This window comes from Eubalaena glacialis, chromosome 14 (assembly GCF_028564815.1).
Source record: "Eubalaena glacialis isolate mEubGla1 chromosome 14, mEubGla1.1.hap2.+ XY, whole genome shotgun sequence".
Classification (NCBI taxonomy): Eukaryota; Metazoa; Chordata; class Mammalia; order Artiodactyla; family Balaenidae; genus Eubalaena; species Eubalaena glacialis.
The window spans coordinates 73,957,432-73,982,527 of NC_083729.1; the positions used below are offsets into that span (position 1 = coordinate 73,957,432).

Below are 25,096 nucleotides of genomic sequence, written 5' to 3' on the forward strand. Positions count from 1 at the left end.
TCAAAAGCTTTTTCTGCATGTATTGAGATGATTATATGGTTTTTATCCTTCAGTTTGTTAATATGGTGTATCACATTGATTGATTTGCATATACTGAAGCATCCTTGCATTCCTGGGATAAACCCCACTGATCATGGTGTATGATCCTTTTAATGTGCTCTTGGATTCTTTTGCTAGTAATTTGTTGAGGATTTTTGCATCTATATTCATCAGTGATATTGGCCTGTAGTTTTCTTTCTTTGTGACATCTTTGTCTGGTTTTGGTGTCAGGGTGATGGTGGTCTTGTAGAATGAGTTTGGGAGTGTTCCTCCCTCTGCTATATTTTGGAAGAGTTTGAGAAGGATAGGTGTTAGCTCTTGTCTAAGTGTTTGATAGAATTCACCTGTGAAGCCATATGGTCCTGGGCTTTTGTTTGTTGGAAGATTTTTAATCACAGTTTCAATTTCAGTGCTTGTGATTGGTCTGTTCATATTTTCTATTTCTTCCTGGTTCAGTCTCGGCAGGTTGTGCATTTCTAAGAATCTGTCCATTTCTTCCAGGTTGTCCATTTTATTGGCATAGAGTTGCTTGTAGTAATCTCTCATGATTGTTTGTATTTCTGCAGTGTCAGTGGTTACTTCTCCTTTTCATTTCTAATTCTATTGATTTGAGTCTTCTCCCTTTTTTTCTTGATGAGTCTGGCTAATGGTTTATCAATTTTGTTTATCTTCTCAAAGAACCAGCTTTTAGTTTTATTGATATTTGCTATCATTTCTTTTTCACTTATTTCTGATCTGATCTTTATGATTTCTTTCTTTCTGCTAACTTTGGGGTTTTTTTTTTCTTCTTTCTCTAATTGCTTTAGGTGTAAGGTTAGTTTGCTTATTTGAGATGTTTCTTGTTTCTTAAGGTAGGATTGTATTGCTATAAACTTCCCTCTTAGAACTGCTGTTGCTGCATCCCATAGGTTTTGGGTCATCGTGTTTTCATTGTCATTTGTTTCTAGGTATTTTTTGATTTCCTCTTTGATTTCTTTAGTGATCTCTTGGTTATTAAGTAGTGTATTGTTTAGCCTCCATGTGTTTGTATTTTTTACAGAATTTTTCCTGTAATTGATATCTAGTCTCATAGTGTTGTGGTCGGAAAAGATACTTGATATGATTTCAGTTTTCCTATATTTACCAAGCCTTGATTTGTGACCCAAGATATGATCTATCCTAGCAAATGTTGCATGAGCACTTGAGAAGAATGTGTATTCTGTTGTTTTTGGATAGAATGTCCTATAAATATCAATTAATTCCATCTTGTTTAATGTATCATTTAAAGCTTGTGTTTCCTTATTTATTTTCATTTTGGATGATCTGTCCATTGGTGAAAGTGGGGTGTTAAAGTCCCCTACTATGATTGTGTTACTGTCAATTGCCCCTTATATGGCTGATAGTATTTGCCGTATGTATTGAGGTGCTCCTATGTTGGGTGCATAAATATTTACAATTGTTATATCTTCCTCTTGGATTGATCCCTTGATCATTATGTAGTGTCCTTCTTTGTCTCTTGTAATAGTCTGTTTTAAAGTCTATTTTGTCTGATACGAGAATTGCTACTGCAGCTTCCTTTTGTTTTCCACTTGCATGGAATATCTTTTTCCATCCCCTCACTTTCAGTCTGTATGTGTCCCTATTCTGAAGTGGGTCTCTTGTAGAAGCATATATACGGGTCTTGTTTTTGTATCCATTCAGCCAGTCTGTGTCTTTTGGTGGGAGCATTTAATCCATTTACATTTAAGGAAATTATCGATATGTATGTTCCTATTACCATTTTCTTAATTGTTTTGGGTTTGTTATTTTAGGTCTTTTCCTTCTCTTGTGTTTCTTGCCTAGAGAAGTTCCTTTAGCATTTGTTGTAAAGCTGGTTTGGTGGTGGTGAATTCTCTTAACTCTTGCTTGTCTATAAAGGTTTTAATTTCTCCATCAAATCTGAATGAGATCCTCGCTGGGTAGCGTAATCTTGGTTGTAGGCTTTTGTCCTTCATCACTGTAAATATGTCCTGCCACTCCCTTCTGGCTTGCAGAGTTTCGACTGAAAGATCAGCTGTTTACCTTATGGGGATTCCCTTGTATGTTATTTGTTGTTTTTCCCTTGCTGTTTTTAAAATTTTTTCTTTGTATTTAATTTTTGATATTTTGATTAGTATGTGTCTTGGCATGTTTCTCCTTGGATTTATCCTGTATGGGACTCTCTGTGCTTCCTGGACTTGAGTAACTATTTCCTTTCCCATATTAGGGAAGTTTTCAACTATAATCTCTTCAAATATTTTCTCAGTCCCTTTCTTTTTCTCTTCTTCTTCTGGGACCTCTATAATTCGAATGTTGGTGTGTTTAATGTTGTCCCAAAGGTCTCTGAGACTGTCCTCAATTCTTTTCATTCTTTTTTCTTTATTCTGCTCTGCATTAGTTATTTCCACTATTTTATCTTCCAGGTCACTTATCCGTTCTTCTGCCTCAGTTATTCTGCTATTGATCCCTTCTAGAGAATTTTTAATTTCATTTATTGTGTTGTTCATCACTGTTTGGTTGCTCTTTAGTTCTTCTAGGTCCTTGATAAACATTTCTTGTATTTTCTCCATTCTATTTCCAATATTTTGGATCATCTTTACTATCATTATTCTGAATTCTTTTTCAGGTAGACTGCCTATTTCCTCTTCATTTGTTAGGTCTGGTGGGTTTTTGCCTTGCTTCTTCATCTGCTGTGTGTTTCTCTGTCTTCTCATTTTGCTTAACTTACTGTGTTTGGGGTCTCCTTTTCACAGGCTGCAGGTTCGTAGTTCCCGTTGTTTTTTGTGTTTGTCCCAAGTGGCTAAGGTTGGTTCAGTGGGTTGTGTAGGCTTCCTGGTGGAGGGGACTGGTGCCTGTGTTCTGGTGGATGAGGCTGGATCTTGTCTTTCTGGTGAGCAGGTCCACATCTGATGGTGTGTTTTGGGGTGTCTGTGGCCTTATTATGATTTTAGGCAGCCTCTCTGCTAATGGATGGGGTTGTGTTCCTGTCTTGCTAGTTGTTTGGCATAAGGTGTCCAGCACCGTAGCTTGCTGGTCGTTGAGTGGAGCTGGGTCTTGGCGTTGCGATGGAGATCTCTGGGAGATTTTTGCCATTTGATATTACATGGAGCTGGGAGGTCTCTTGTGGACCAGTGTCCTGAAGTTGGCTCTCCCACCTCAGAGGCACAGCCCTGATGCCTGGCTGGAACACCAAGAGCCTGTCATCCCCACGGCTCAGAATAAAAGGGAGAAAAAAGAAGAAAGAAAGAAAGAAAGAAGAAGATAAAATAAAATAAAATAGTTATTAAAATAAAAAATAAAAGATAATTATTAAAAAAAAATTTTAAATGTAATTAAAAAAAAAGAAAGAAAGAAGAGAGCAACCAAACCAAAAAACTAATCCACCAATGATAACAAGTGCTAAAAACTATACTAAAAACAAAAACAAAAATGGACAGACAGAACCCTAGGACAAATGGTAAAAGCAAAGCTATACAGACAAAATCACCCACAGAAGCATACACATACACACTCACAAAAAGAGAGAAAGGGAAAAAAATATATATATATCGTTGCTCCCAAAGTCCACCTCCTCAATTTGAGATGATTCGTTGTCTATTCAGGTATTCCACAGATGCAGGCTACATCCAGTTGATTGTGGAGATTTAATCTGCTGCTCCTGTGGCTGCTGGGAGAGATTTCCCTTTCTCTTCTTTGTTTGCACAGCTCCGGGGGTTTAGCTTTGGATTTGGACCCGCCTCTGCATGTAAGTGGCCTGAGGGCATCTGTTCTTCACTCAGACAGGATGGGGTTAAAGGAGCAGCTGCTTCAGGGGCTCTGGCTCACTCAGGCCGGGGGGAAGGAGGGGTACGGATGCGGGGCGAGCCTGGGTGGCAGAGGCCGGCATGACGTTGCACCAGCCTGAGGCACGCCCTGTGTTCTCCTTGGGAAGTTGTCCCTGGATCACAGGACCCTGGCAGTGGCGGGCTGCACAGGCTCCCAGGGGGGCGGTGTGGATAGTGACCTGTGCTTGCACACAGGCTTCTTGGTGGCGGCAGCAGCAGCCTTAGCGTCTCATGCCTGTCTCTGGGGTCCGCGCTGATAGTCGCGGCTCGTGCCCGTCTCTGGAGCTCCTTTAAGCAGCTCTCTGAATCCCCTCTCCTCGGGCACCAGGAAACAAAGAGGCAAGAAAGAGTCTCTTGCCTCCTCGGCAGCTCCAGACTTTCCCGGACTCCCTCCCGGCTAGCTGTGGTGCACTAACCCCTTCAGGCTGTGTTCACGCCGCCAACCCCAGTCCTCTCCCTACGATCCAACCTCCGAAGCCCGAGCCTCAGCTGCCAGCCCCGCCCGCCCTGGTGGTTGAGAAGACAAGCCTCTCGGGCTGGTGAGTGCTGGTCGGCACTCATCCTCTGTGCTGGAATCTCTCCGCTCTGCCCTTTGCACCCCTGTGGCTGTGCTCTCCTCCGTGGCTCCGAAGCTTCCTGCCTCCGCCACCCGCAGTCTCCGCCCGTGAAGGGGCTTCCTAGTGTGTGGAAGCCTTTCCTCCTTCCCAGCTCCCTCCCACTGGTGCAGGTCCCGTCCCTATTCTTTTGTCTCTGTTTTTTCTTTTTTTTTTCTTTTTTTGGCCAACCCAGGTACATGGGGAGTTTCTTGCCTTTGGGGAGGTCTGAGGTCTTCTGCCAGGGTTCAGTAGGTGTTCTGTAGGAGTTGTTCCACATGTAGATGTATTTCTGATGTATTTGTGGGGAAGAAGGTGATCTCCACGTCTTACTCTTCCGCCATCTTGAAGCTCCTCCCAAGGTTAATTTTCTTATCACTTAACTGCTGCCAGGCTAGAGCAGAATAGAGGACTCTAAGAGATAAATAACTATGGTGAAACCACGTACAGTGTTACTAGTTTAAACTCATGCAGTTGAGATCTGCTGACGTGTAATGCAGGCCTTGCACAGGCTGCATGTGCAGAACAGAGGTAAGTGGTAGGAGAGGTGGGCCAGTAATTTTTATATTGCTGGATGCTGGAGGGGGTGGAGATTGGGAGGTAAAGGGTAGAACAAGGAGTCTCAGCAGTGAAAAGAACATAGCAATATAGATAAAGTGAAAGAGCCTAAACGAATTGAGACCAAGAGGAACATACTAACCACTAGGACTGCAAACATAGGTAGATAGCACTTATTGAGGCAAGAAAGCTAACAGAGCTGCACTTTCTTAGATGGCAGTTTGCTCAGAAGTAACAGGACTTTTGTCTTTCAAGAAGTCCATGACTTTCCACATGGAGTTTTCATGAACAGTAAAAAGCAGCAAATGCCCATGTGTTTTAATTCATATTTTTTTGAAACGTGTCCCATTAAAAAAAAATGTAGTAATTTTTCTTTTGGTGCTTAATACGGTCTGGTACATAGTAAGCTCTCAAGAAACATTTGTTGAATGGAAGAAAGAAGAAATGAGTACAGTATCTGCTGGAGAGCAGAGGAGGCAAAATGAGTCAGTCAGTTTAGTTAAAGGGTTATAATTACTGTTGAAACTTATTTACATTTAGGAAGGTGGAAGGGTATTGATGGTGCAAAATTGTTGATAACAACGACAACAGTAATAATGTGTCATTGACCTTGCACTGTGCTTTAGCTCTTAGGTTTAAATCAATATATCTTGGATTTTGGTTTACTTAAATAAAAGTCATCAAGTCATCAAGCCATCTGCCTTAAAAAGCTGTCACTTGTGGAGGTTTAACTTTCCAGGTAACTGTTGTCATGCTAAGGCATCTCTTTCCTTAAACTGCTTCTTCCTCAAGGTCACATCCTTTAAGTTTCAAGAATGACTCTATTTTGCTTTATTTTTTTCTTGCCTCTTTGACCATTCATTACATCTCCATCTCCTGGGCTTGCTTCTCTTTCCAGCCACCTAAATGAGGTTTTTCCCTAGAGTTGTATTCTTTACCCTGTTTGATTCTCACTAAAGGGCTTAGAGGGCCTGATGGTTGGGATCCCATGTACCGCACATCTGTTTCTCTGGTCCCAACTTCTCTCTGGAGCTCCAGACCTGTGTCCATCTGGATATATGACATGGTAATTGGGATGACTTCTAAACATCTAAAATGTTATCAAACTAAATCTAGCGTTTTTCCTCTGTCAAGCCTAACCTTTCTTTTTGTAGTTCTTGTTTTAGATAAAGGCATGACTTTTATGAATGTGGTCATTCGATCCAGAAAACTGAGAGTCTTCTCCACTCTCCTCTCCAGTTAATCTTGAAATCCTATGAATTCAGTTCCTTTTACAACTCTTGACTCGGCCCTCGGCCCTCTCACCTTCGTGTTTACGACCATGGTTTATTCAGGCCCATATTGTGGCCTGAATCATTGAAATAACTTCCTCACTGGTTGCTCTGCCTGCTCCCAACTTCTTCCCCCTACATTCCATCACCTCTGCTGGTCTAGCTTTTCCAAAATGGAAATCAGGTATTATGTTTTTTTTACCAGTGAAATTCCATCTTCAGGATAAACTTTAAAGTTCTTAGCATGGCATCAGATCATTTCAGTAGAACCCTGACTACCTCTTTCATCTCAGATCCTTCGTTTTCTTACCTTCCATTATAAGTTCTGTCATAATTAACTATTTATTATTCTTCAGATGTATGATTGCTTTTTCATTCACACATTCCCTCTCATGATATTTCCGCTGTCTGAACTTCTTGCCTTTTTTTTAACGTAATAAATTTATATTCATTCTTAGCAAGGTGCCTTATTTTTTGAAACTGTCCCTAATTCTCCCAATAACTAAACCACTATTCCTTTTATGTTACTATTATACTTTGTGTATATTAATAGTAAGTGTATTATTATGTTTCCAGTTCTGTGTCTACAAATGTGAACACTAGAAGGACAGAGACCAGGTCTCTCTCATTCATACTTTCATCCATACAGTGAGCAAAAAAATAAATGTTTGTTCAATGGATACAAAAGTGAATATGCTCACTGTTTTGATCTTAGTGGCTCTCTAATATCCACCCATAATGTCTTCCCAGCCTTCCGAACTGATGCCATATCAACTTCCCCACAGGAGACGTGGCATGCCTTCATAAACATTCTATTCTGTTCCAATGGGCATCCATTATCTTCTTGGTTGGGTTAACCCTTTTCAGGTGTCTGTGTTCCAGTGTCATACAAAGACTCTATATGATTTAAATTATCATCAACAGATGTACATCAAAATACAGAGTTCAGAGGAGAACATGACATCCTCATTTAGCACAAAGAATATTTTTCAAGCCATGCTATGTTTCTTGAAAAGCAATTAACATATTGCACATTATTCCTGTGAGACACAAACTGTTTCTTTCCCATCTTAATTTGCCTGCTTAAAAATAGACAGAAAAAGATAGATGAGTTTACACTCAAGGTGTATGCATTTCCCTTGTGGCCAATGAACCAATTTCCTTTTCATATTTGTAGAATATTGATATAATTATTCTTTCATCAGACATGAAATTTGAGTGTATAACCAGTTTGTGGAAATCACCTAGTAATTTATTAGGTTGATAACGGCAATTAAGTCATAATTGCTTCCGAGAAATATAAATTGTCTTTCTGTTTTAAATGGATAATTTAACATTCCAAACCACAGACATAGAGTGTAACTAATTTGGAGGATAAGAAGTTTGTTCCTCCTATTATTAAACTTAGAAAAATTTAAAGCATTGATAATCCAGTAACTATTCAGTTGCTGGATTATTGGGTTCATGTCATGTCTTGATTTTTTTTCTCTGCTTGCTTATCTTTTTTACTATTTAAGGATATAATTAAGGAGAGGATTTTAGACAGAAATGTAACATGTTGGTAGACCCATGGTTTTTTCAACTATTTAAAAACATCATTCTTAGCTTGTAAACCATACAAAAATGGATAGCAGGCTTAATTTGGTGCATGAGCCATTGTTTATTGACCCTGGTTTAATCAAATATTCATACGAGACTTTCAAATGTTTGTGGAATGTTTATTTCTGTGACACAGCTGCTTTCAACAACGCTCTCCTGTTTACATATATATGTACTCTATACTTAAATGCACACATTGTGAATACCTATTGGTTTAGTTTACACTGTATGGAAACTTAAAATAGTTCCTTTTTTGATGGATCAGGATCAAGGATTTTACAGTAGCAGTTTGCCAAGCAAAAGATTTGGCAGCCTCAGCTAGTCTGCCTCACACTGAAAGCAGAACTAACATTTGTTATCATGATAGGTGATGTGCCCCTCCCCCAATAATTCTGAATCTCAAGCTCACTGAGCCACATCAAATAATAAGATAGACCAAAATATGCATACCTAATTGAAGGGCCCCCCACATGTATTCACCTCCAAATACTAGATTCACTTGGGTGCCCTATCGTGTTCCAGAAGCCTTTTGATAAAAGTTGGAAAAAGGACATATTTGTTCAGGAAACCTCAATCTGTTAATCAGCAAATATTTGTCAACTACTTATGTGCAAAGCACTCAGCTGAGTGCCATAGTAGAAGATATCAAGACGTAAGAAAAGCATCCCAGTTGGTGATTGCTTCCCAATCCTCTGTCTCTCTCTATCTCTGTCTCTGTCTGTCTCTCTGTCTACGTCTCTCTCTCTCTCTCACACACACACACACACACACACACAGACACCACTAACGAGGCATGGTAATGTCAGACAAGAGCTGAATGTGTAAGCTGGATGATAAATGACAAGGTGTCCTGTAATGGGGCTTAAGGGAGAGAGCCTTGTACACAGAGAGATGAAGATAGTCTGCCCTGCATAGGGTAAACATGGGCTTCAGAGAAGCAACAGGGTGGAAGGTACTGAAATATTCAATAGAAAAGAATTAATACCACAGTACCCACGAAGCATACGGGGGTGGGGTGAGGCAGTCAGGGACCACTTTGGCTTGAGCCAAGGGTTCCTGAGGAGAGTCCTGGGAGATGACATTTGAGAGGCAGATACTGGTGTCAGATTGGGGAGAATCTTGAAGGCCAGGGATCTGAAACTTGAAGTGAATGGATATGAATTTATATTTCTTTAGGTTGTACTTGCTGAAAATGACATCCTAGTTCTGAGGGTTGGATGAAAAATGCAACCGATTGCTTAGTTCTATTGGGGACTTTGACATATCTTATAAAAGGAATGATGAAAGTGGAATTGGAGAACCATCAGGTAAGATTAGCAGCATCTATACGTTGTCAGGTAGTTGGTGATCATAGGTAGTTTACTAGCCATTGAAGGTTTTGGGCCAGTGGGGTGGAATGATTAAACAGAATTTTAAGAATGGTCTCTTAGGAAAAATAAGTTGTACAAAAAAGAAGGTCAGTTTAGAGTTTTGATTACTGAGCAAATGGGAGATGATAATGGCCTGAATAAAAGGTGGAGGATGGAATAACAGTGGAAATATAAAGTATTACATTAAAAAGAGTTATTTTAAATGACTTCATTGTTAAAATTTATTACTTCTATGTGCCCTATAGTATTTTAAGCTCTTTACATATATTATCTTATTTAATTTTCTCAGCAACTCTATAATATAGATACTGCTGTTATTCCTATTTTACAAATAAGGAAACTAAGACCCTCATCATTTAAGCAACGTGCTCAGCCTAGAAGTCACAGCTTGAAGGAGTTGGAGCCAGGATTCTAATCCAAGCTGTCCACCTCTGTACCATTTTATACCTGGTTATAGATTACAAGGATGCTTGATCTTTCAACAAAAGTGCCTGAGAGAATGAGGCTGCAAGCACAGGAGGTTGGGAGCCAGAAAGACTCCTCAAGCTTTTTACTGTGTAGTCTTTAGCAAGCCACCTACCCTGTGTGACCAACACTTCATTCCTTTGTCAAGCGAGGATTTCTCATGGGTTCTAATTTCTCAGTGCACTAGGAGGATGAAGTGAGATTATCAATTCCCGTTTCCCTCCTGCTTGTTTTTCCTCCATAGAAATGAGGGTTTAGGCTTTGGAAGAAGATGAAGAGTTCACATGTTATACTTGGGGTGATGATTGGACGTCCAGCTGGCAATGGTGGGTGTATAGCTAGAGAGAAGGGACTGGGCCTCAAGAGAGTCAAGACTGGACATGGAATTTGAGTTCTTGTTCATGACCAGGTGATAGCTAAGGCATGGGGTGGGAGAGCTCTCCAAGAAAGAGAGTATTAAGAGGTCTTCTGAGGAGCAGGACCTTGAGATATGCCAGCTCCTCGTGTAAATCATGGAAGAAGAACTAGGGAAGGAATGAAAGAAGGAACCGTCAGAGAGGTTTAAGGAGACCCACAGTAAAGCAGGGTTTCCTTAAGCGCAGGTGAAGCTTAATTTAAGGAGTGGATGGTAAATTGTATTAAGTACCACACAGAGGTCAAAGAGGAGGAAGACTGGATAAAAAAGAGGGTCAACAATGTAGAGAATTAAGGAGAGTGAAGTGATAATATGGCTGTGTTTTCAGCCAAAGAGTAAAGTCAGTTTTCTTTCTTCAACCCTCTAAAGGCTCAATTTGATTAAATGCAGTTTGGACACTTGCTTTCTGATCAATCCACAGTGTAAAGCTGAGGATAATTACCTTTGCCCGGCTTTACTGTGATTCGTTGTTAACTAGTGTTCTTGTCGGAACTTGAGGCTGTGCTCATGAAATGCCCACAACTCAGCAACACACACAGATGATGGAATTAGGCAAAATAAACCAGCTCCCACTAGATCAAAGCATCCAGTAGGAAGAGTCCATAGCTGGGCTTCCTCACTCAGTTTTTTTATCCATTTCTTTGGCAAATAAATAACTCTGTCTTGCTAAATATCAGATTCTCTTCTCAAATGAAATTAATGTGGGCTTAGATAGATTTCTCTTTAAAAAAAATCAAATATCTAAGAATAAAAAGTGCTGTATAATTATCAAGTCATTATCTTTGTCATTTATTTCCAATTAAACTGAACTGTTTAATTACAAATAATATCTTAAGTATATTATAAATGGTATAATTAGTTTATCTTTAAGTATAAGCCTGAGAAGAAAGAGTAAGTAATCGATTTTAGAATGCAATTTTAAAAATTAAGGCAAATCCAAAAATGGAGGTTAGAGTTTCTCTGTAGCTTAACAAAAAAATAGATGATTAAAACTCAATACCTTTAGTATTTTCCATTTCAAATGTTACCCCAATTAGGCCATGAAAAACTTTTTAGGTACAGATAGAAAGATTCTCACTGGGAAGAGCTTGGCAAAGAATGAAAAAGATGAAAATGTATCTGTGTTAATTTTTGATACACTACAGGGAGAATAAGTATCTGTGTTAATTTTTGATACACTACAGGGAGAATAAATGTTTAAAACCAAACAAATAACACGCTTTTGATTTAGACACCTCAGTTAATTTATTAAAATGGCCTTGATTTTTGCTTTTATCTCAGACTTCAATCTTTAAAAGAAGTGTTTAAAGCATCCAGAGCCAGAATTATGATCATGCTTCATTGTCAGTAGATGTCTTTCATTCTCAATTTTCAGGGTTACAAAATTCCTTTTTCCCCTCTTTATCTATAGGCATTTTAATGGGAGACTGGGAGAGACTGCCTCTGGTGTTACTAGTCAAATATTTTAAACTGGATAACAGATATTTAAAAAATAACACTGGTGAATAGTTAATCAGTAGGTACTGCCTGGACTTGTTCATTTGTTTGCTTTGTTTTGAATTTTATCAGTGCAGCAAAATAATACAATGAATAAAATTAAATGCCTTTACAAATCTTGGTCCTGCTGGAACTCTCTGTGACCTAGACAGTTTGGACAATGCCAAGGCAGCAGGACGCTCTGTGCTGGACCAAAGCTTACCGTTCTCTGGGCAGGCTCAGTCTGCCCAGGCTGGGGCACTGTTCTCTCCAGACCGCATGTCTTTGTACTTCTTCGTGCAGCAAGAAACAGAAGGACTTCTGAACTCTGTACCTGGGAGAAAGAGGAAGGAAGGAAGGGCTATTTTATCAGTGAAACATAAAACTTATCCAGTTATACCCCAAGACAAGACAAAGTACACAATTTAAATACACAGAGGTAAATAGAAGGATGGGGTGATGGTAAAGGTGCAAAAGAAAGGAAGTAAAGACATGTACATTGTTGCCTATTCTAGGAAAAAGCTCAGAATAATTAAAGAGAAATAGTCCCTCACTTAAACATGCACACCATTTTGGTTTTCTGATTTGCATTGCTTTAATTACTTCAGATCAGAATGACATATTCCTTTAGGAGAATGACTTTAACTAATGTTACCTTCCTCTTTGAGAATTTTTTGCCATCTTTAAAAAATGAAAGTGAATGGCTGCAGAAGGGAATGTTGACATTTATTCTTTCTTCTGCTTGTTTGATTCGAAATAGCTATGTTGGACAGCAGGTGGTGAGGGTCTGGTGTTCATGAGGTACAACAGCACAATTTATCATTTTCCTTCGTTGCCACCTTGAACTATGAAGGTAGTAAAAACCCAGGGCACATTTATCTTACAGGGTTGTCACAAAGAACAAGGAAAACCACAGGACTTGCTCATACCACTAGCGTTTGCTTTTTCCATGTTTATAAGATTAGATTTGGGAAAACAATTGATTAAATCGGTTTTCTTTGTTATCTTTTCTGGCGTTTTGAAAATTCTGTGTACATTTGAGATGACTAAGTAGTTCTCTAAAGAGTTTAATTAACACTGAAAGCCAGAAGATCTAAAGATAATAAATAAGACTTTCTCCCAGTCGTTAACAAGCAGTTTCTTGGCTACTAAAGAAAAACACTTCACCTTCCTCAGCTGTGCACTGAAAATCTTGGGTACTTAATCTGTGGGTGTGAAACCACTCCATTAGTGTTATGAGTGTGCTAGAGCCTTTCTACTGGCATAACTGTAACTAAATATTGAAATATATTACTTTTATGCTCCTGATCTTACTAAGTATGCCAGTCATGCTAAGTTACTGCTTTTAGTATAGTTAGGTACAAAGTTCAGCTTTAAGATGGTTAATTCGTAGCTCAAGAAAGATGAACAGATATTTGTGTTTTCCTTCTTGGTAGAAAAAGTATATTATAATGCCTGCTGACCAGCTTGAGACAGATAACAAATTAAAAGTAGGATAAAGTAGCATTTTAAGAGCTTTTATCCCTGCTCATTTTTTTAAAATAAATAAATTTATTTTTGGCTGTGTTGGGTCTTTGTTGCTGTGCGCGGGCTTCCTCTAGTTGTGGCGAGCGGGGGCTACTCTTCGTTGCAGTGCAGCGGGCTTCTCACTGAGGTGGCTTCTCTTGTTTTGGAGCATGGGCTCTAGGTGCGCGGGCTTCAGTAGTTGTGGCCCGCAGCATGTGGGATCTTCCTGGACCAGGGATTGAACCCATGTCCCCTGCATTGGCAGGCGGATTCTCAACCACTGCGCCACCAGGGAAATCCCTATTCCTGATCATTGTTCACTGTTTTCCATACCCTCTTAAAGTAGAAAGAATCATGTACAGTACTACTACTACTTTAGTGTCTGAGATGGAGAAATGGCTGTTCCATTGACTACTGCACGTTGACCAGCATCACGCATGCAGAAAGATACCAGTGGGAAATGCAGTGTAGTAGCCAAATCAGAGACTCTGGAGCGAGAGGGTGTGCATCCCAGTTCCAGCTTTGCCCTGTGCTCAGAGTGTGTGCCTGGACGATTCATCTTTCTTTAGTGCATTTCTTGTTGTATCTAGTTGACAACTAAGTGTGTTTTTCTGTGTGTTTTGTTTTGCAATTCTTGTTATTGTAATTTTGCTCTTCCAATTGGTTAGTTCTTGTATATATGAAGGCAATTGATTTTGCATATAAATACAAGTGCTTTCATGAATTTTTTAAAAATTTGCAATAAATTTTTGGTTGATTCTCATTTTTTTCTAAGTTAGCAGTTATAACATCTGCAATCGGACATACGTAGTTTTATCTTCTCCTTCCTAATTTAATACCATTTAGTTCTTTCTCTTTTCTAGTTGTTTTCTAGAACCTTCCTGAAAATGTTAAATAATTTTTTATGAATTTGAAAATATTTCTCTTTCATCTCAACAGTAGTCAGATTGCTTCTGCTACTTTCCATCGAGCCTGATGTGCCTTTTGGATTAAAATATTTATAAATAAATAAGTAAATACACACAGATATACACATATAGGCACACAGTTTATCACTGATAACTTCCTAGCTTCCAATTTCAAAGGACATTTTTGGCCTTGATCTTATTTGCCCTCTTTAGAGAATTCCCTACTGTTCTCGCTTATAAACTATGGCGGTAAAATCTCCTGGGTCTGGTCAGATCTCTCTGACCATTCCTTACCATGTCATTTGTGGGCTCTTTCTCTGTTATACATTGAGGGTTTCCCAGTGTGGCTTGGGCTCACTGCTCTTCTCGTTCTGTTTCTTTTCCTTGGGATAGCACATCCATTCTCATAGCTTCCACTCCTGCCTTTATTCTGATGATCCTCAATCTTTAGATCTGGTCCATTTTCATACACTTATAATCAACTTTCCACAAGACTTTTCCACTTAAATGAATCATAGACACTCTAAACCTGCTTTTCTTTATCTGTTACCTGTCACAGTTGTTCAAGGTCAGTGAATGTTTTCTTAAAGAACCAATAGGAAATATCCCAAGCTTTGTGACCCATACAGTTTCTGTCCTAAATTTTAAACTCTGCCATTGCAGTGTGAAAATAGCCATAGACAGTGTGTAAATGAATGGGCCTGACTGTGTTCTAATAATATTTTATTTGCATAAAAGGAGGCTGACACCCAGGATATAACTGGTTGATGTGTGCATTTTGATGTTACCCATGCCAGAAATTTAGGTTTTATCTTTGACTCCTTCTTCTACATTCTCATAGCCAGTATATCTCCAAATTTTGCAGATTCACATTCTGAATGTGTCCCAATACATGCCCTTAACCTTTTTTATACAAACATAATCTTGTACTCAGCCCATCTTTCTTCTGGGCTCTGAAGGCTTGATAATTGCTCTCCCGCCTTCTCCTTCTACTCCTGCCAAAGCTGACTTCCCTACTTCTGGGGAAAACTTTTTGCAACCAAACAGGATTACATCACTCCTATGTTTTAAATTCTTGATGACTCTTCATTGTCTGAAGGGGTATTTACAGAGAGAAAGCGTCTTATGGCATAGAAGGCTCTTCAGAACATGGCTGTTGCTCTCTTCACCAACTTTGTCTCCTATTCCTGTTTTTGTCTGTTCAAGTCCTGGGAGAAGCAAATCCCAAGATAGATGGGATTAGACGTGTAAAAAGGAATTGCCTTTGAAGGATAAAGTGGGAAAGAACCAGTAGAAATAGGCCAAGAGAGCTTTTTGACTGCAGTGCAGGTCAAACACCCGTGAAAGGAGAGCAGGAGAGAGAGGACAGTGTAGGAAGGGCCTGAGCACAGTTCCGAGCAGGTCTCAGCAGGGCCAGTGCAGAGGCAGGGGCAGGAGCAGAGGTTGCCTGCTGGAGAAGTCCCCACTGGGCAGGAATGACTCTGTGATTGACAGGGGCTGCTGGGGTCGAGTATGGCTCCTTGTGAAACTGGTGGATCTACAGTTGTAGCAGGTGGAGACGGTCAGTTACCTATGTTCATGCAGAAGTTTCTCTTTTTTTTTTTTTGCATGGCTTACTTTTATTTTTTATTATAAAAAACACATACAAGAGTTTTAAGAAATGATGAATATAAGACAAATCAGGACCACGGTGAGTTATTAAACCCATTTTCTATGTACAAATACTGAAATTCCGAAAGTGGAATATCATCAAATGTGAGACACATTATAGGCTGTCCATATATACACGGCACATGCAGAGACCTGCCCGCACTTGGCTGTGTCTGTATGTACACGGCGAGGTACAAACACCCGCGGTGACCTCTATCCTCAGCTCTCCTTTTCCTGATACATAGTTAAATATTTGCAAGGAACTTTAGAGATCTGAAGAAATGCATTAAAGTAAGTTCTAAAGGCTCTCCCTGTTTATTTACTCTGATCAGCTGCACTCTATACCTTGAGAGGAACTCTGTAGCCCACTTCTAGCTAAGACAGTGGAAGAGTCTTTGAGTAGCACTGCTTTGGCCTCCTCATCTTTTCCAGAAGTTTCTCTTAAAGGAAAGTTGCTTGGGGCCCCTTCATGGCACCATACCTGTAACTTCACACTTAACACTTCAGCTTCAATAAACCTCTTTTGATACTCTTCATATACTGTGATATTTTTCACCTCTGTGCATTTGTTACCACTTCCTATTCTGTCTGCATTGCCTCTTCCAGCCCCTGACTTTGCTTGGTCAACTGCTTTTCACTCTTTAAGTCTCAGCTGAGGAGTAATCTCCTCCAGGAAGATCTCTGTGACTACCTCCCACCTCCCAACTGTGCAAATTCCCATCACTCAGCTGTTTCTTAACATTGTCGGTATATTTTCCAAATTACACTTGGTTGTACATATTCTGTTTTTATTTTTACTAGACAGTGAACCTCTTGAAAGAAAGGATTCTTCAGTCTGTGCCTTCAGACACCTACAGTAACTGGCACCCATTTGTTGAATGAATGGCTATACTTTCAACTATCCATGGGAAGGGCAAGTTGACCCAGATGACATAAAAGAAGACAGTATGACAGATTATACTTATACCATTATACTTGGTTTAGGACAATTTCATGGTTTTTTAAAATAAGAAATAAATTTTTATAATTATGATTTGTTAGACTCATTTCAACCGAATATGGGCAATCTGAAACAGTGGAAGGAACGCTGGGCTTAAAGTGAAAAGCGCTGTGTTCAAATACAGCTGTCCTCATTTCCCAGCTGTACGAACATGGGGAAACATCTCTGGCATCATTTTCCTCTTCAATAAGATGGAGGTAGTAATATCACAGACACAGAATTTTGGACCTATCAAACCATTTGTAATGCATTCAACTTCTTGCCTTGACAGAGGTCTCTCTGCTGCCTGCTGTGGCATCGGAGCCTGCAACAAGTATAACTCAGTGTCCCAGGATAGTACTGAAATTTTAGATCACATTACTCCCTGTAGAGAGAATGCATGATAGGTGCAATTTAAAAGCAGTGCTCTTGTAACAATTAGATGTGGGGTGAGTACAGGTAAATGTATTATTTTGGGAAGTAGTTTTGAACTATATTGTTCCCTGAATTATTTCAAGTTACAATTTTTATAGAGTTCGACATTGGAAAAAATGGGACATCAATTATGTAGGACAAGAGAGACTGTTATAGCACCAGCTTGATGGCAGAAGAGGATCCTAGCCTCCTTTGCTTGGGGGTGAATTATTGGGGCTGCTCTCTTTATGGCCATGCTTTCCAGTTGCCACTCCATAAACTGTAAGAATGAAAACATTAATTTTTAAAGTAAAGATGTTAATAAAAAAATAAGTTAAGGAAAAAGCACAAAGCACAGAATATTATGCTAGTGAAATAAAGGGACTGAGAATAGACAAGATAAAAAGAAATTAAAGTAAGACTTACTTAAAAAAAAGAAGAAAAAGATAAAGTAAGAAACGTAGCCTCACAATTTTAAAATGAACTAAAATGACAATAGGAGATGAACTAAAAGATCAAAAGGATAAAAAGATTAAATGAGCTTTAAGAATGCAAACGAGACACTTAGATATTTAAAATGTAAGATCTCAGTGAACTAAAATAAGTCTGTACAATTGGAAACAGCATAAAATCCTCTTGCAGGAGCACACCTTTGTCATAAAGGGAGAGATAGGAAACCTTGGCCTTGCCCTTTCTCTGTTTGGTGCTTGCATGTTACCCATGAAATGTTCCCTCCGTGACCAGGGAGCGAGCTGGATGCTGCTGCCGCTGCTGCTCCCTTTCTGGCCAGTAGAGGGCAGCCTCAGAGAGTCGCGGACAGGCTGAGCTGATGCTGGGAAATCAGGAGATCTGTTTGCTGATGTGAAATGACCCTGGAGTGTGCCAGCAAAGAGAACTTGCCCGGTTGTTTCTTTTTTTAAGTCGCTCCCAAATATGCAGAAGCAATACTCCTCCTTCACTCCACTTTGGCTTTCTATCTCTGTATTTTTGCCCAGGATTCACCTCCAGGAGTTTGTTTTTTCCTATCACTTTAGCAACGGTAGATAGTCTTTTCCTCTAGTCCTTAAGCCCCTGGCTTCATTTGGTTCTTTTTTTTTTTTTTTCTTATCTTTTTTCTAATTTTCTAAAGCCTGTGTGAGAGCTCTCCAGTCCTCTGAAAACACACACACATACACACACACAAACAACCCATGTCCCCTCCCGCCAATTTGTCCCCTTCCACCCATTACACACAACCCGAACCCATCCACTCATAGGTAAGCACACACAGGCAATCCACACCCCCACACATGCACACACACACACATACACGCATGCACACAGATGCACACGCACGTGCGCAATGCCCTTTACGCCTTTTCTCTCCCCTAAGAGGCTTCTTCCTGCTAGCCGTTCACATCCATCATTGCAGTACTCCCCATCTCCACCATGGATATAGATTGGAATATTGTAAATTTATTGTTTCTTTTCCAGGGAGACTTTTTTAAAAAGCTTTTCCCCTGTGATCTATAAATAATGAATAATTCCATTAGAAATGTGATGAACAGTGTAACTTTTATGCAGAGTTTTTGAAGCTCAGTGTTGCAGTGCGTTTACTTTCATGACAGCCTCGGGCCGTGGCAGGTGGGGAGCTCATTCGGCTGACACTGTAAACTCTCTCTTGCCATGTTTCCCAAAGCGTGTTCCTTAGGTTCTCATAGATAATGCGTGCATTTTAAAGGGGACCCCTCTATGCTCAAATAGGTTTGAGGAATGCTGCAGGAAACGGACTTGTTTAATGCAGAACTCCCCAAAGCATTTCATGTGCTAACGTACCCTGGGCCATGCAGCATTTCCAAAACATATCTGGCAAAGGAAACTTATTTTTTCATCAAAACATTACATCTCTAAGCTCAGCGTTCCATGGAAAATAATTTAGGAAATAATGTTATAATGACAATAGTACATTTTCCTTGTTCTACAGGGAAACTGTTTTACAATTGCCCTTATTGGGTTCAAATTTACCTCAGTGTATTTCCATCAAATTGGCATTTCTTTATATTTTTTAGTCCAAAAGTATAATAAAAATCCATCCGAGAGCCGGTATATAACTCTGAAGAGTCTCCTGAAACCTCAAAGCAGAACAAATACTTTTCATTGTTTTATGTTAATATGGGTTCCTATAAAAGAGTGCTTTGAAAATCACCAATCCTTATAAAGGAAAGTAGTCTAATTATACTTTGATCAGATATTTCTTTAATTAGAGTATCAGTATTTAATGCATGTTACATGGTAAAAATATATATATATATTAAAATGCATCATCTGAAAAGCAGTAGAAAGAGAGCAAGAAAGAGAGAGAGAATTCAAATGGATCCCACTGGGAAGAGTCCTTACAGACACAGCTCTAGTACAGATGGCAGGTGGGGCAGGGCACCTGTGGCCCCCTCTCAGCTTTCCTTTGGGAATCTCACTTGTAAGATATACCCTGCAAAGCAATCCACTGTACTGAGGACTCCATGTGATTTTTTGATACTGTTTGGAAGGTTACTTAGGCACAAGGGACAGGATTTGAGTAATGCTCTTCTGAGTTAAGTAAAAATTATCCTTTGCCTAAGATCTAAGAAAGTGCAAATGTGAAGGTAGTCTTTATGCCAAAACCTGCCACAGAATAGCTCATAGGAAGGACCTCACACATTTGCTCTCTAAACTGAAGAGAGAGCTTCGACCAATGAGTAATTTCCTAGGAAATCCACCATTCCAATGGACCTCAGACATGGTCTGTATTTAGTGGGTGCTTTTTTCTTTCGAAGTCACCACCTGCTTCACTCATTCCTTAGGACATCATCATTTTGTGCTGAAGGGATTTCCCTGCTGTGGAGATTTGCATTTTAACAACAAGCAGAGAATCAGAGCCACTGATACTTTGAGCACAGCTTTCAGCAAATACCTTAGGACATTTTGGAGAGTTATAGCAAGCTATTCCCAGAGAGCATGCTCGGACCTATTTTGTAATAATTAAGCAGCTATTTTATATCCTATTGGGAAAAAAAATCACACAAGTGTCTTTTATGCTCTTCACCCTATTTTTAGCACTAAGCACTCTAGTAGGCACATAGTAGGTACTCAGCAGGTGGCAGGTGGGCAATGGCATGACTACCTACTATCATTTGGTTTCCTTATTATATTTGTAGATATGGTAAATTATGTTTTCTAAATATATATGTGTGTGTGTATACACACACACACACACACACATATATATATATGATGAACATCAAAGGAAAGAGCAATGGAATGGCAATCCCATCAAAGGATCCAAGGGTCAGAAGACCATTTACTCCATCCCTACCATGCTGGTTCTTGGACCTCAGAGTGTGCACCTCCAGTGAAGATAAGCAAACCATTCTTGCAGCAGGTCATTCCACTGTGATTAACGTTGTTGGAATGATCTTCCTTGTTTGGAGCAGAAAAGGGGTCCCCAGTGGAAACCAGCAATTGGGCAAAGTCGGCGTTGCCTCTCTATTTCCTGCAGTTAGTTACCATACACTTCATCAGTCTCTCCACTCCCTTGACTTGCTGGAAATACTATTCTCCAGGTTCTGCTCTATGTTTTCGATCTTCCTTTTGATTCTTATCTTTCTGTAAACCTTTGGAAATTGGGATTAACTGGGCCTTCTTTGGTCTGTTCTTGTTCCGTTCACTTTGCTAGTATGCCATTCACTACCTTGTGTCCACATAGCCCTGATGATTTCCAGATCCTCATACAGGCTGATATATCTGTTGAATTCTGGATGCATATATCTGTACACCTCTGGACATCACTACCTATATGTTTCCAGGATCCTCAGGCTTAGCAGGGGCAAAACTAAGCATAAACGCTCTGTGACACCTTCCCTTTAGGAAACGTCTCTATTTTCTCCTTAGATGTCCAAGCTCTTTCGGAACATGTTAGCACCTTTATCAGGATACTGTCAGTTAATTGTGACAAATCACACACACATACATGCACACACATTATGAATCCTTTTCTAGAATGCTAGTTTTTATACAAAATATATTAGTTCCTAGTGGGAAGTAACCTGTACTGTATATGCCTTTTGGATGCTATTTACTCAAGTTTCAAAAGGCATCCTGCCATGGGACTCTCTGCTTCTCTTGAAGGGGATGCATGCTATGTGTGTACCAGTCCTGTTGATGGTTATGTATTATGGTCTAGTCTGGGGCTGTAAAATCTTTCCATAGCCCCACAAAGCGCTACACTGAAATGTGATTTCCTCGAAGGCTACAAATCTAAAAAAAGTCAAGCCAGTGCCACGATCTCGTTCGAAAACCCTTCCATTGAGGCAGCCTTTGCCAAGAACACATTTTTGAAACAAAACATGGTGTTTTCTCCCTGAAGATTAGATTCAGGACAAAGTATCTTACAGCAAGCTGAGACTTTGTCAAGGCCACTTTAGAGTTTATCCAAGTAGCCAGTTTCTTCTCCACGCAGCGTCTTGTCCTGGCCTCAGAAATTTCTGGTTTAGAAAACGGGGTGCCGAGGCAGCCGCCTCTTCTCTGCTGATTGTTTTTGCACTGTCCTCCTTTCAGAACAAGATCATCCTGGACCCCATGACGTTCAGCGAGGCCCGGTTCCGGCCGTCGCTAGAGGAGCGCCTGGAGAGTATCATCAGCGGCGCGGCTCTCATGGCCGACTCCTCGTGCACCCGCGACGACCGGCGCGAGCGGATCGTGGCCGAGTGCAACGCCGTGCGCCAGGCGCTCCAGGACCTGCTCAGCGAGTACATGAACAACGTAAGTCCCGGGTTCTCAGGCCCGCGCCGCCCTCGGGGGATTCCGGTGCGCGATCTGGTGGCTCCGAGGAAAGCAGGCACAGCTTGGAAAGAGGACAGGTGATCCCCTAAGAGAGTCGGTCAGGGGAAACCCAAGAGCCGCTTTGGGAGAGTCCTGTCTTGATTTCGTGTCGGAATGCATTGGTAGCAAGGAAGAGATTGGTGGAAGAGGTTTCATAGGAAAACTTTGGCTTTTTACTTGAGTGATGTCTGGGTCGTTTTAGTGGCTGGCCTTTGATTTAGGTAAGATTTCAGTCGGCAAAAGTAGATGGTGGATGGAAATAACTGAGGACACACTGAAGTCCTCTACACAGAGCAATTTCAAAGCTAAGGACAGCTGTAGACGGCTAATCTTCATCCCGACGAGGCATTAGGAATTATAATAGATTTTCAAAAGTTTGGACAGAGTTGGTTAAGGTGGAAACTTCTAACTGCAGTAAAACCTGGGGAAACTTTATTGATTCACTGTGCATTTAGAAATTGGAGAATGTCTCCAAGTTTTCAAATGGGTATTAGTAATATCTAGTGATATGGCAGCACAGACACCAGCTGTTCTCTCCTACAGGTATAAAATGTGATACTTCTTGTGTACCTGAAAACTAGATGAAGGAGATGAAGCCATATTCTTTGTTTTGAAAGGCACTGAATTATGTTTGTATTGATTTGCTGTATTCATTCAGCAGAGGTGATGTTGTTGATGCTGAGGGCTTGCACCCATGAATGATCTGAGTTCCTCCTGTCCTGGACTCCTGGGTTTGAGAGAATTCAGCATAAAGTGGGAAAATGTAGTGAGGTCTTGACATTACATGTTGGAGGAATGCCCTGTGTAGTTGTCAGGTAGGGAATGAGGACTCTGAAAATCTGCTCCCAGCTTTTGAAGCCCACCCTGGGTCCTGCTGGAACACCCTGAGGCAAAGCTGAGACAGAGCAGCCAACCCATGTCCTTCCCTCCAGCCTGATTTCTTCTTACCACTCCCATCCCTAACTGACATGTAGGTCCTCAGGTCAAGCCAGGAGTCAGCAGTGTCAGGCACAGAGCTGCTCCTGCCACACCCTCCAGAGAACTTTGATCTAGAAAACAAAAAGATGTAGAATGCCCTACTAAAAGCCCAAATCTGTTTCCTTTCCATACACCTTCAGATTCTTTGATTTTGCAAGATTTGCCCATTTTCAGCACACAAAGAATAAGGTCTGGATGTCTCACGTGGTATTCATCTGCTTATGAAGACTTCTCTATAGGATCTGGATGGCCAACACTTTCTGTGATTTTGGTCTACGGGTGCTATGCAGGGTACGGCTAGAAATGTCAATCCCCAGTGCCTTCCATCCTGTGTAAATCTTTTTGAATAATGGATTTAACAAAAAAAGAGGGCTTATAAAATCTGGGATTCTGTTTGTTTGTTTTTAACAGAATGGCAACAGGCTAATGATTTATATGTGGAATTTGATTTTCTATGAAGGCATGCTGGTATTTCTAGCAATGAAGAATTACTGCCAAAGAAGGAAGTAGAAACTGTGGAGATCAGAGTGATGGTTAAGATCTCATTATAAATAAATCAGAAAAAGAAGTATGTTCCTGTGTTCTTTTAATCACAGAATGTGATTAAAGAAGAATTGATCGAGATGTGACATGTAATTTTCAGTTTGTTGTCTAGAATCCTGTCAAGTAGAAGTTTTTCTTTCAGTATAAACTCATACAGATCATCAGAGCTGATGGATTTCTGTGTTTTATTGACTCCAGGTGCTTGTTTTTCTGTTCACAACCTTGTGATGCAGGAATGTTTTGTATTTTTATTGGAAATTTGGATTCTACTTTGACACAGTTACAGATAATATGTAGGTGGGTATAGTGCTTAAATTTTAAAGTGTGAAAATTCTGTTCACTTTGAACCACCAGGATCAAAGGCTGAAATAAAATACCTCCTACTGACTTTTTTATAAAGTGTATAAAATTTACTTCGACATCACACTTCTTTGGTGATTTCAAGGTAGAATTGGATGCAGCTAGACCAGCTCCATAATCCCTGTCTAGTGCACTCATTTCTACTGCCACAATATCAATTTATATTTATTTTGATATAACATCTGTGCCTTACTAAAAAGTCTGTTGTAGTTAACGGCAACCAAAAAATTAGTCAATTGTGACTAGGCTGTTATAAGATATTTCTTTTTCAATTTTGTAAGCTCTGGACATGAAGGTTTTATCAAGTTATCACTCTGCAGATTTTCATATTGATGTGCTAGGCAATGTCATTAGGATAAAGAAATAATTAGATTGAGAAGAAAAGATTTTGAAATTGGCATAACTGACACTTCTGATGAGATTGGGTGCATTCAGAGTGGTATGGCCATAGACAAAACTGACATTTCTGGATTCTAAAAATCACCTGATCAGTTCCTGATGAAGATTCAACTTTTCATGCTCACTTGTAGGTGAAGCTGTTCTAAAATCATACACACCCATGCCAAGTGGTATGAAATGGAGGAAGATGGACATTGGGGAAAAGAGCTGTAAACTAAATGATTAGAAGAAAGTTGTCTGCATGGGGCATGAGCCATGTTTTAGCCACATGGATACACTGAGCTCAATAGGGTGTCAGTTGTTTGTTGGGTATTTCCACAAAGGTATATTCAAATTAATGAATGTGTGTGTGATTTGAAGATTTAACAAAGTCATGCATGTAAAAGAAACTGTGGTTTGAGGAAAAAGGGCTGAGTGAACAGATGCATGTGGCAAAATTTATGATCCCAGAATGTGACAGTGTTAGAAAAGATGGTTGGAATGGTTTTGGGAAAGCCTTCGGTGGCCTTAATTATCTTTTATCAAGTTAATGATGTAATCCAGAGAAGATTCTTAAAAATAATCCTCCTTTAAATCGAACATCATTATTGTACATATGTGGAGACTAATGGGTAGAGAGAGACTCATTTTCAAAAGGATGTGTGACCTTTGGATTAGTGCCATCAGAGTGGTTTTTGCAGTATTATGCTGAGTACTATAAATAGATCCAAATTATAATGAAGACATAAATGGGTATCTGGAACTTATAATTTTATACAGCTTTCTTTCATTGGCAGTACAACTACTTTTTCATCAAAAAAGAAAAAATAATCTTAAAAGTGGCCCCATGATAGGAAACAAGTAAACATGGTATTTTATTGATAAACATTTTGTGATGGATTTGAATTTAGAATATTGTATTTATTTAATGGATATG

The 25,096-nt window shown here is 39.8% G+C and overlaps 1 protein-coding gene across 1 annotated transcript in view; it reads left to right on the forward strand.

The window, feature by feature from the left end:
* Nucleotides 1-25,096, forward strand: part of LOC133074642 (catenin alpha-2-like) — a 783,943-nt gene that overhangs the window by 406,359 nt on the left and 352,488 nt on the right. Inside the window, exon 7 of the mRNA XM_061168567.1 lies at nt 21,637-21,840. Coding sequence (XP_061024550.1) covers nt 21,637-21,840 — 204 coding nt within the window. The remainder of the gene's footprint in view (nt 1-21,636; nt 21,841-25,096) is intronic.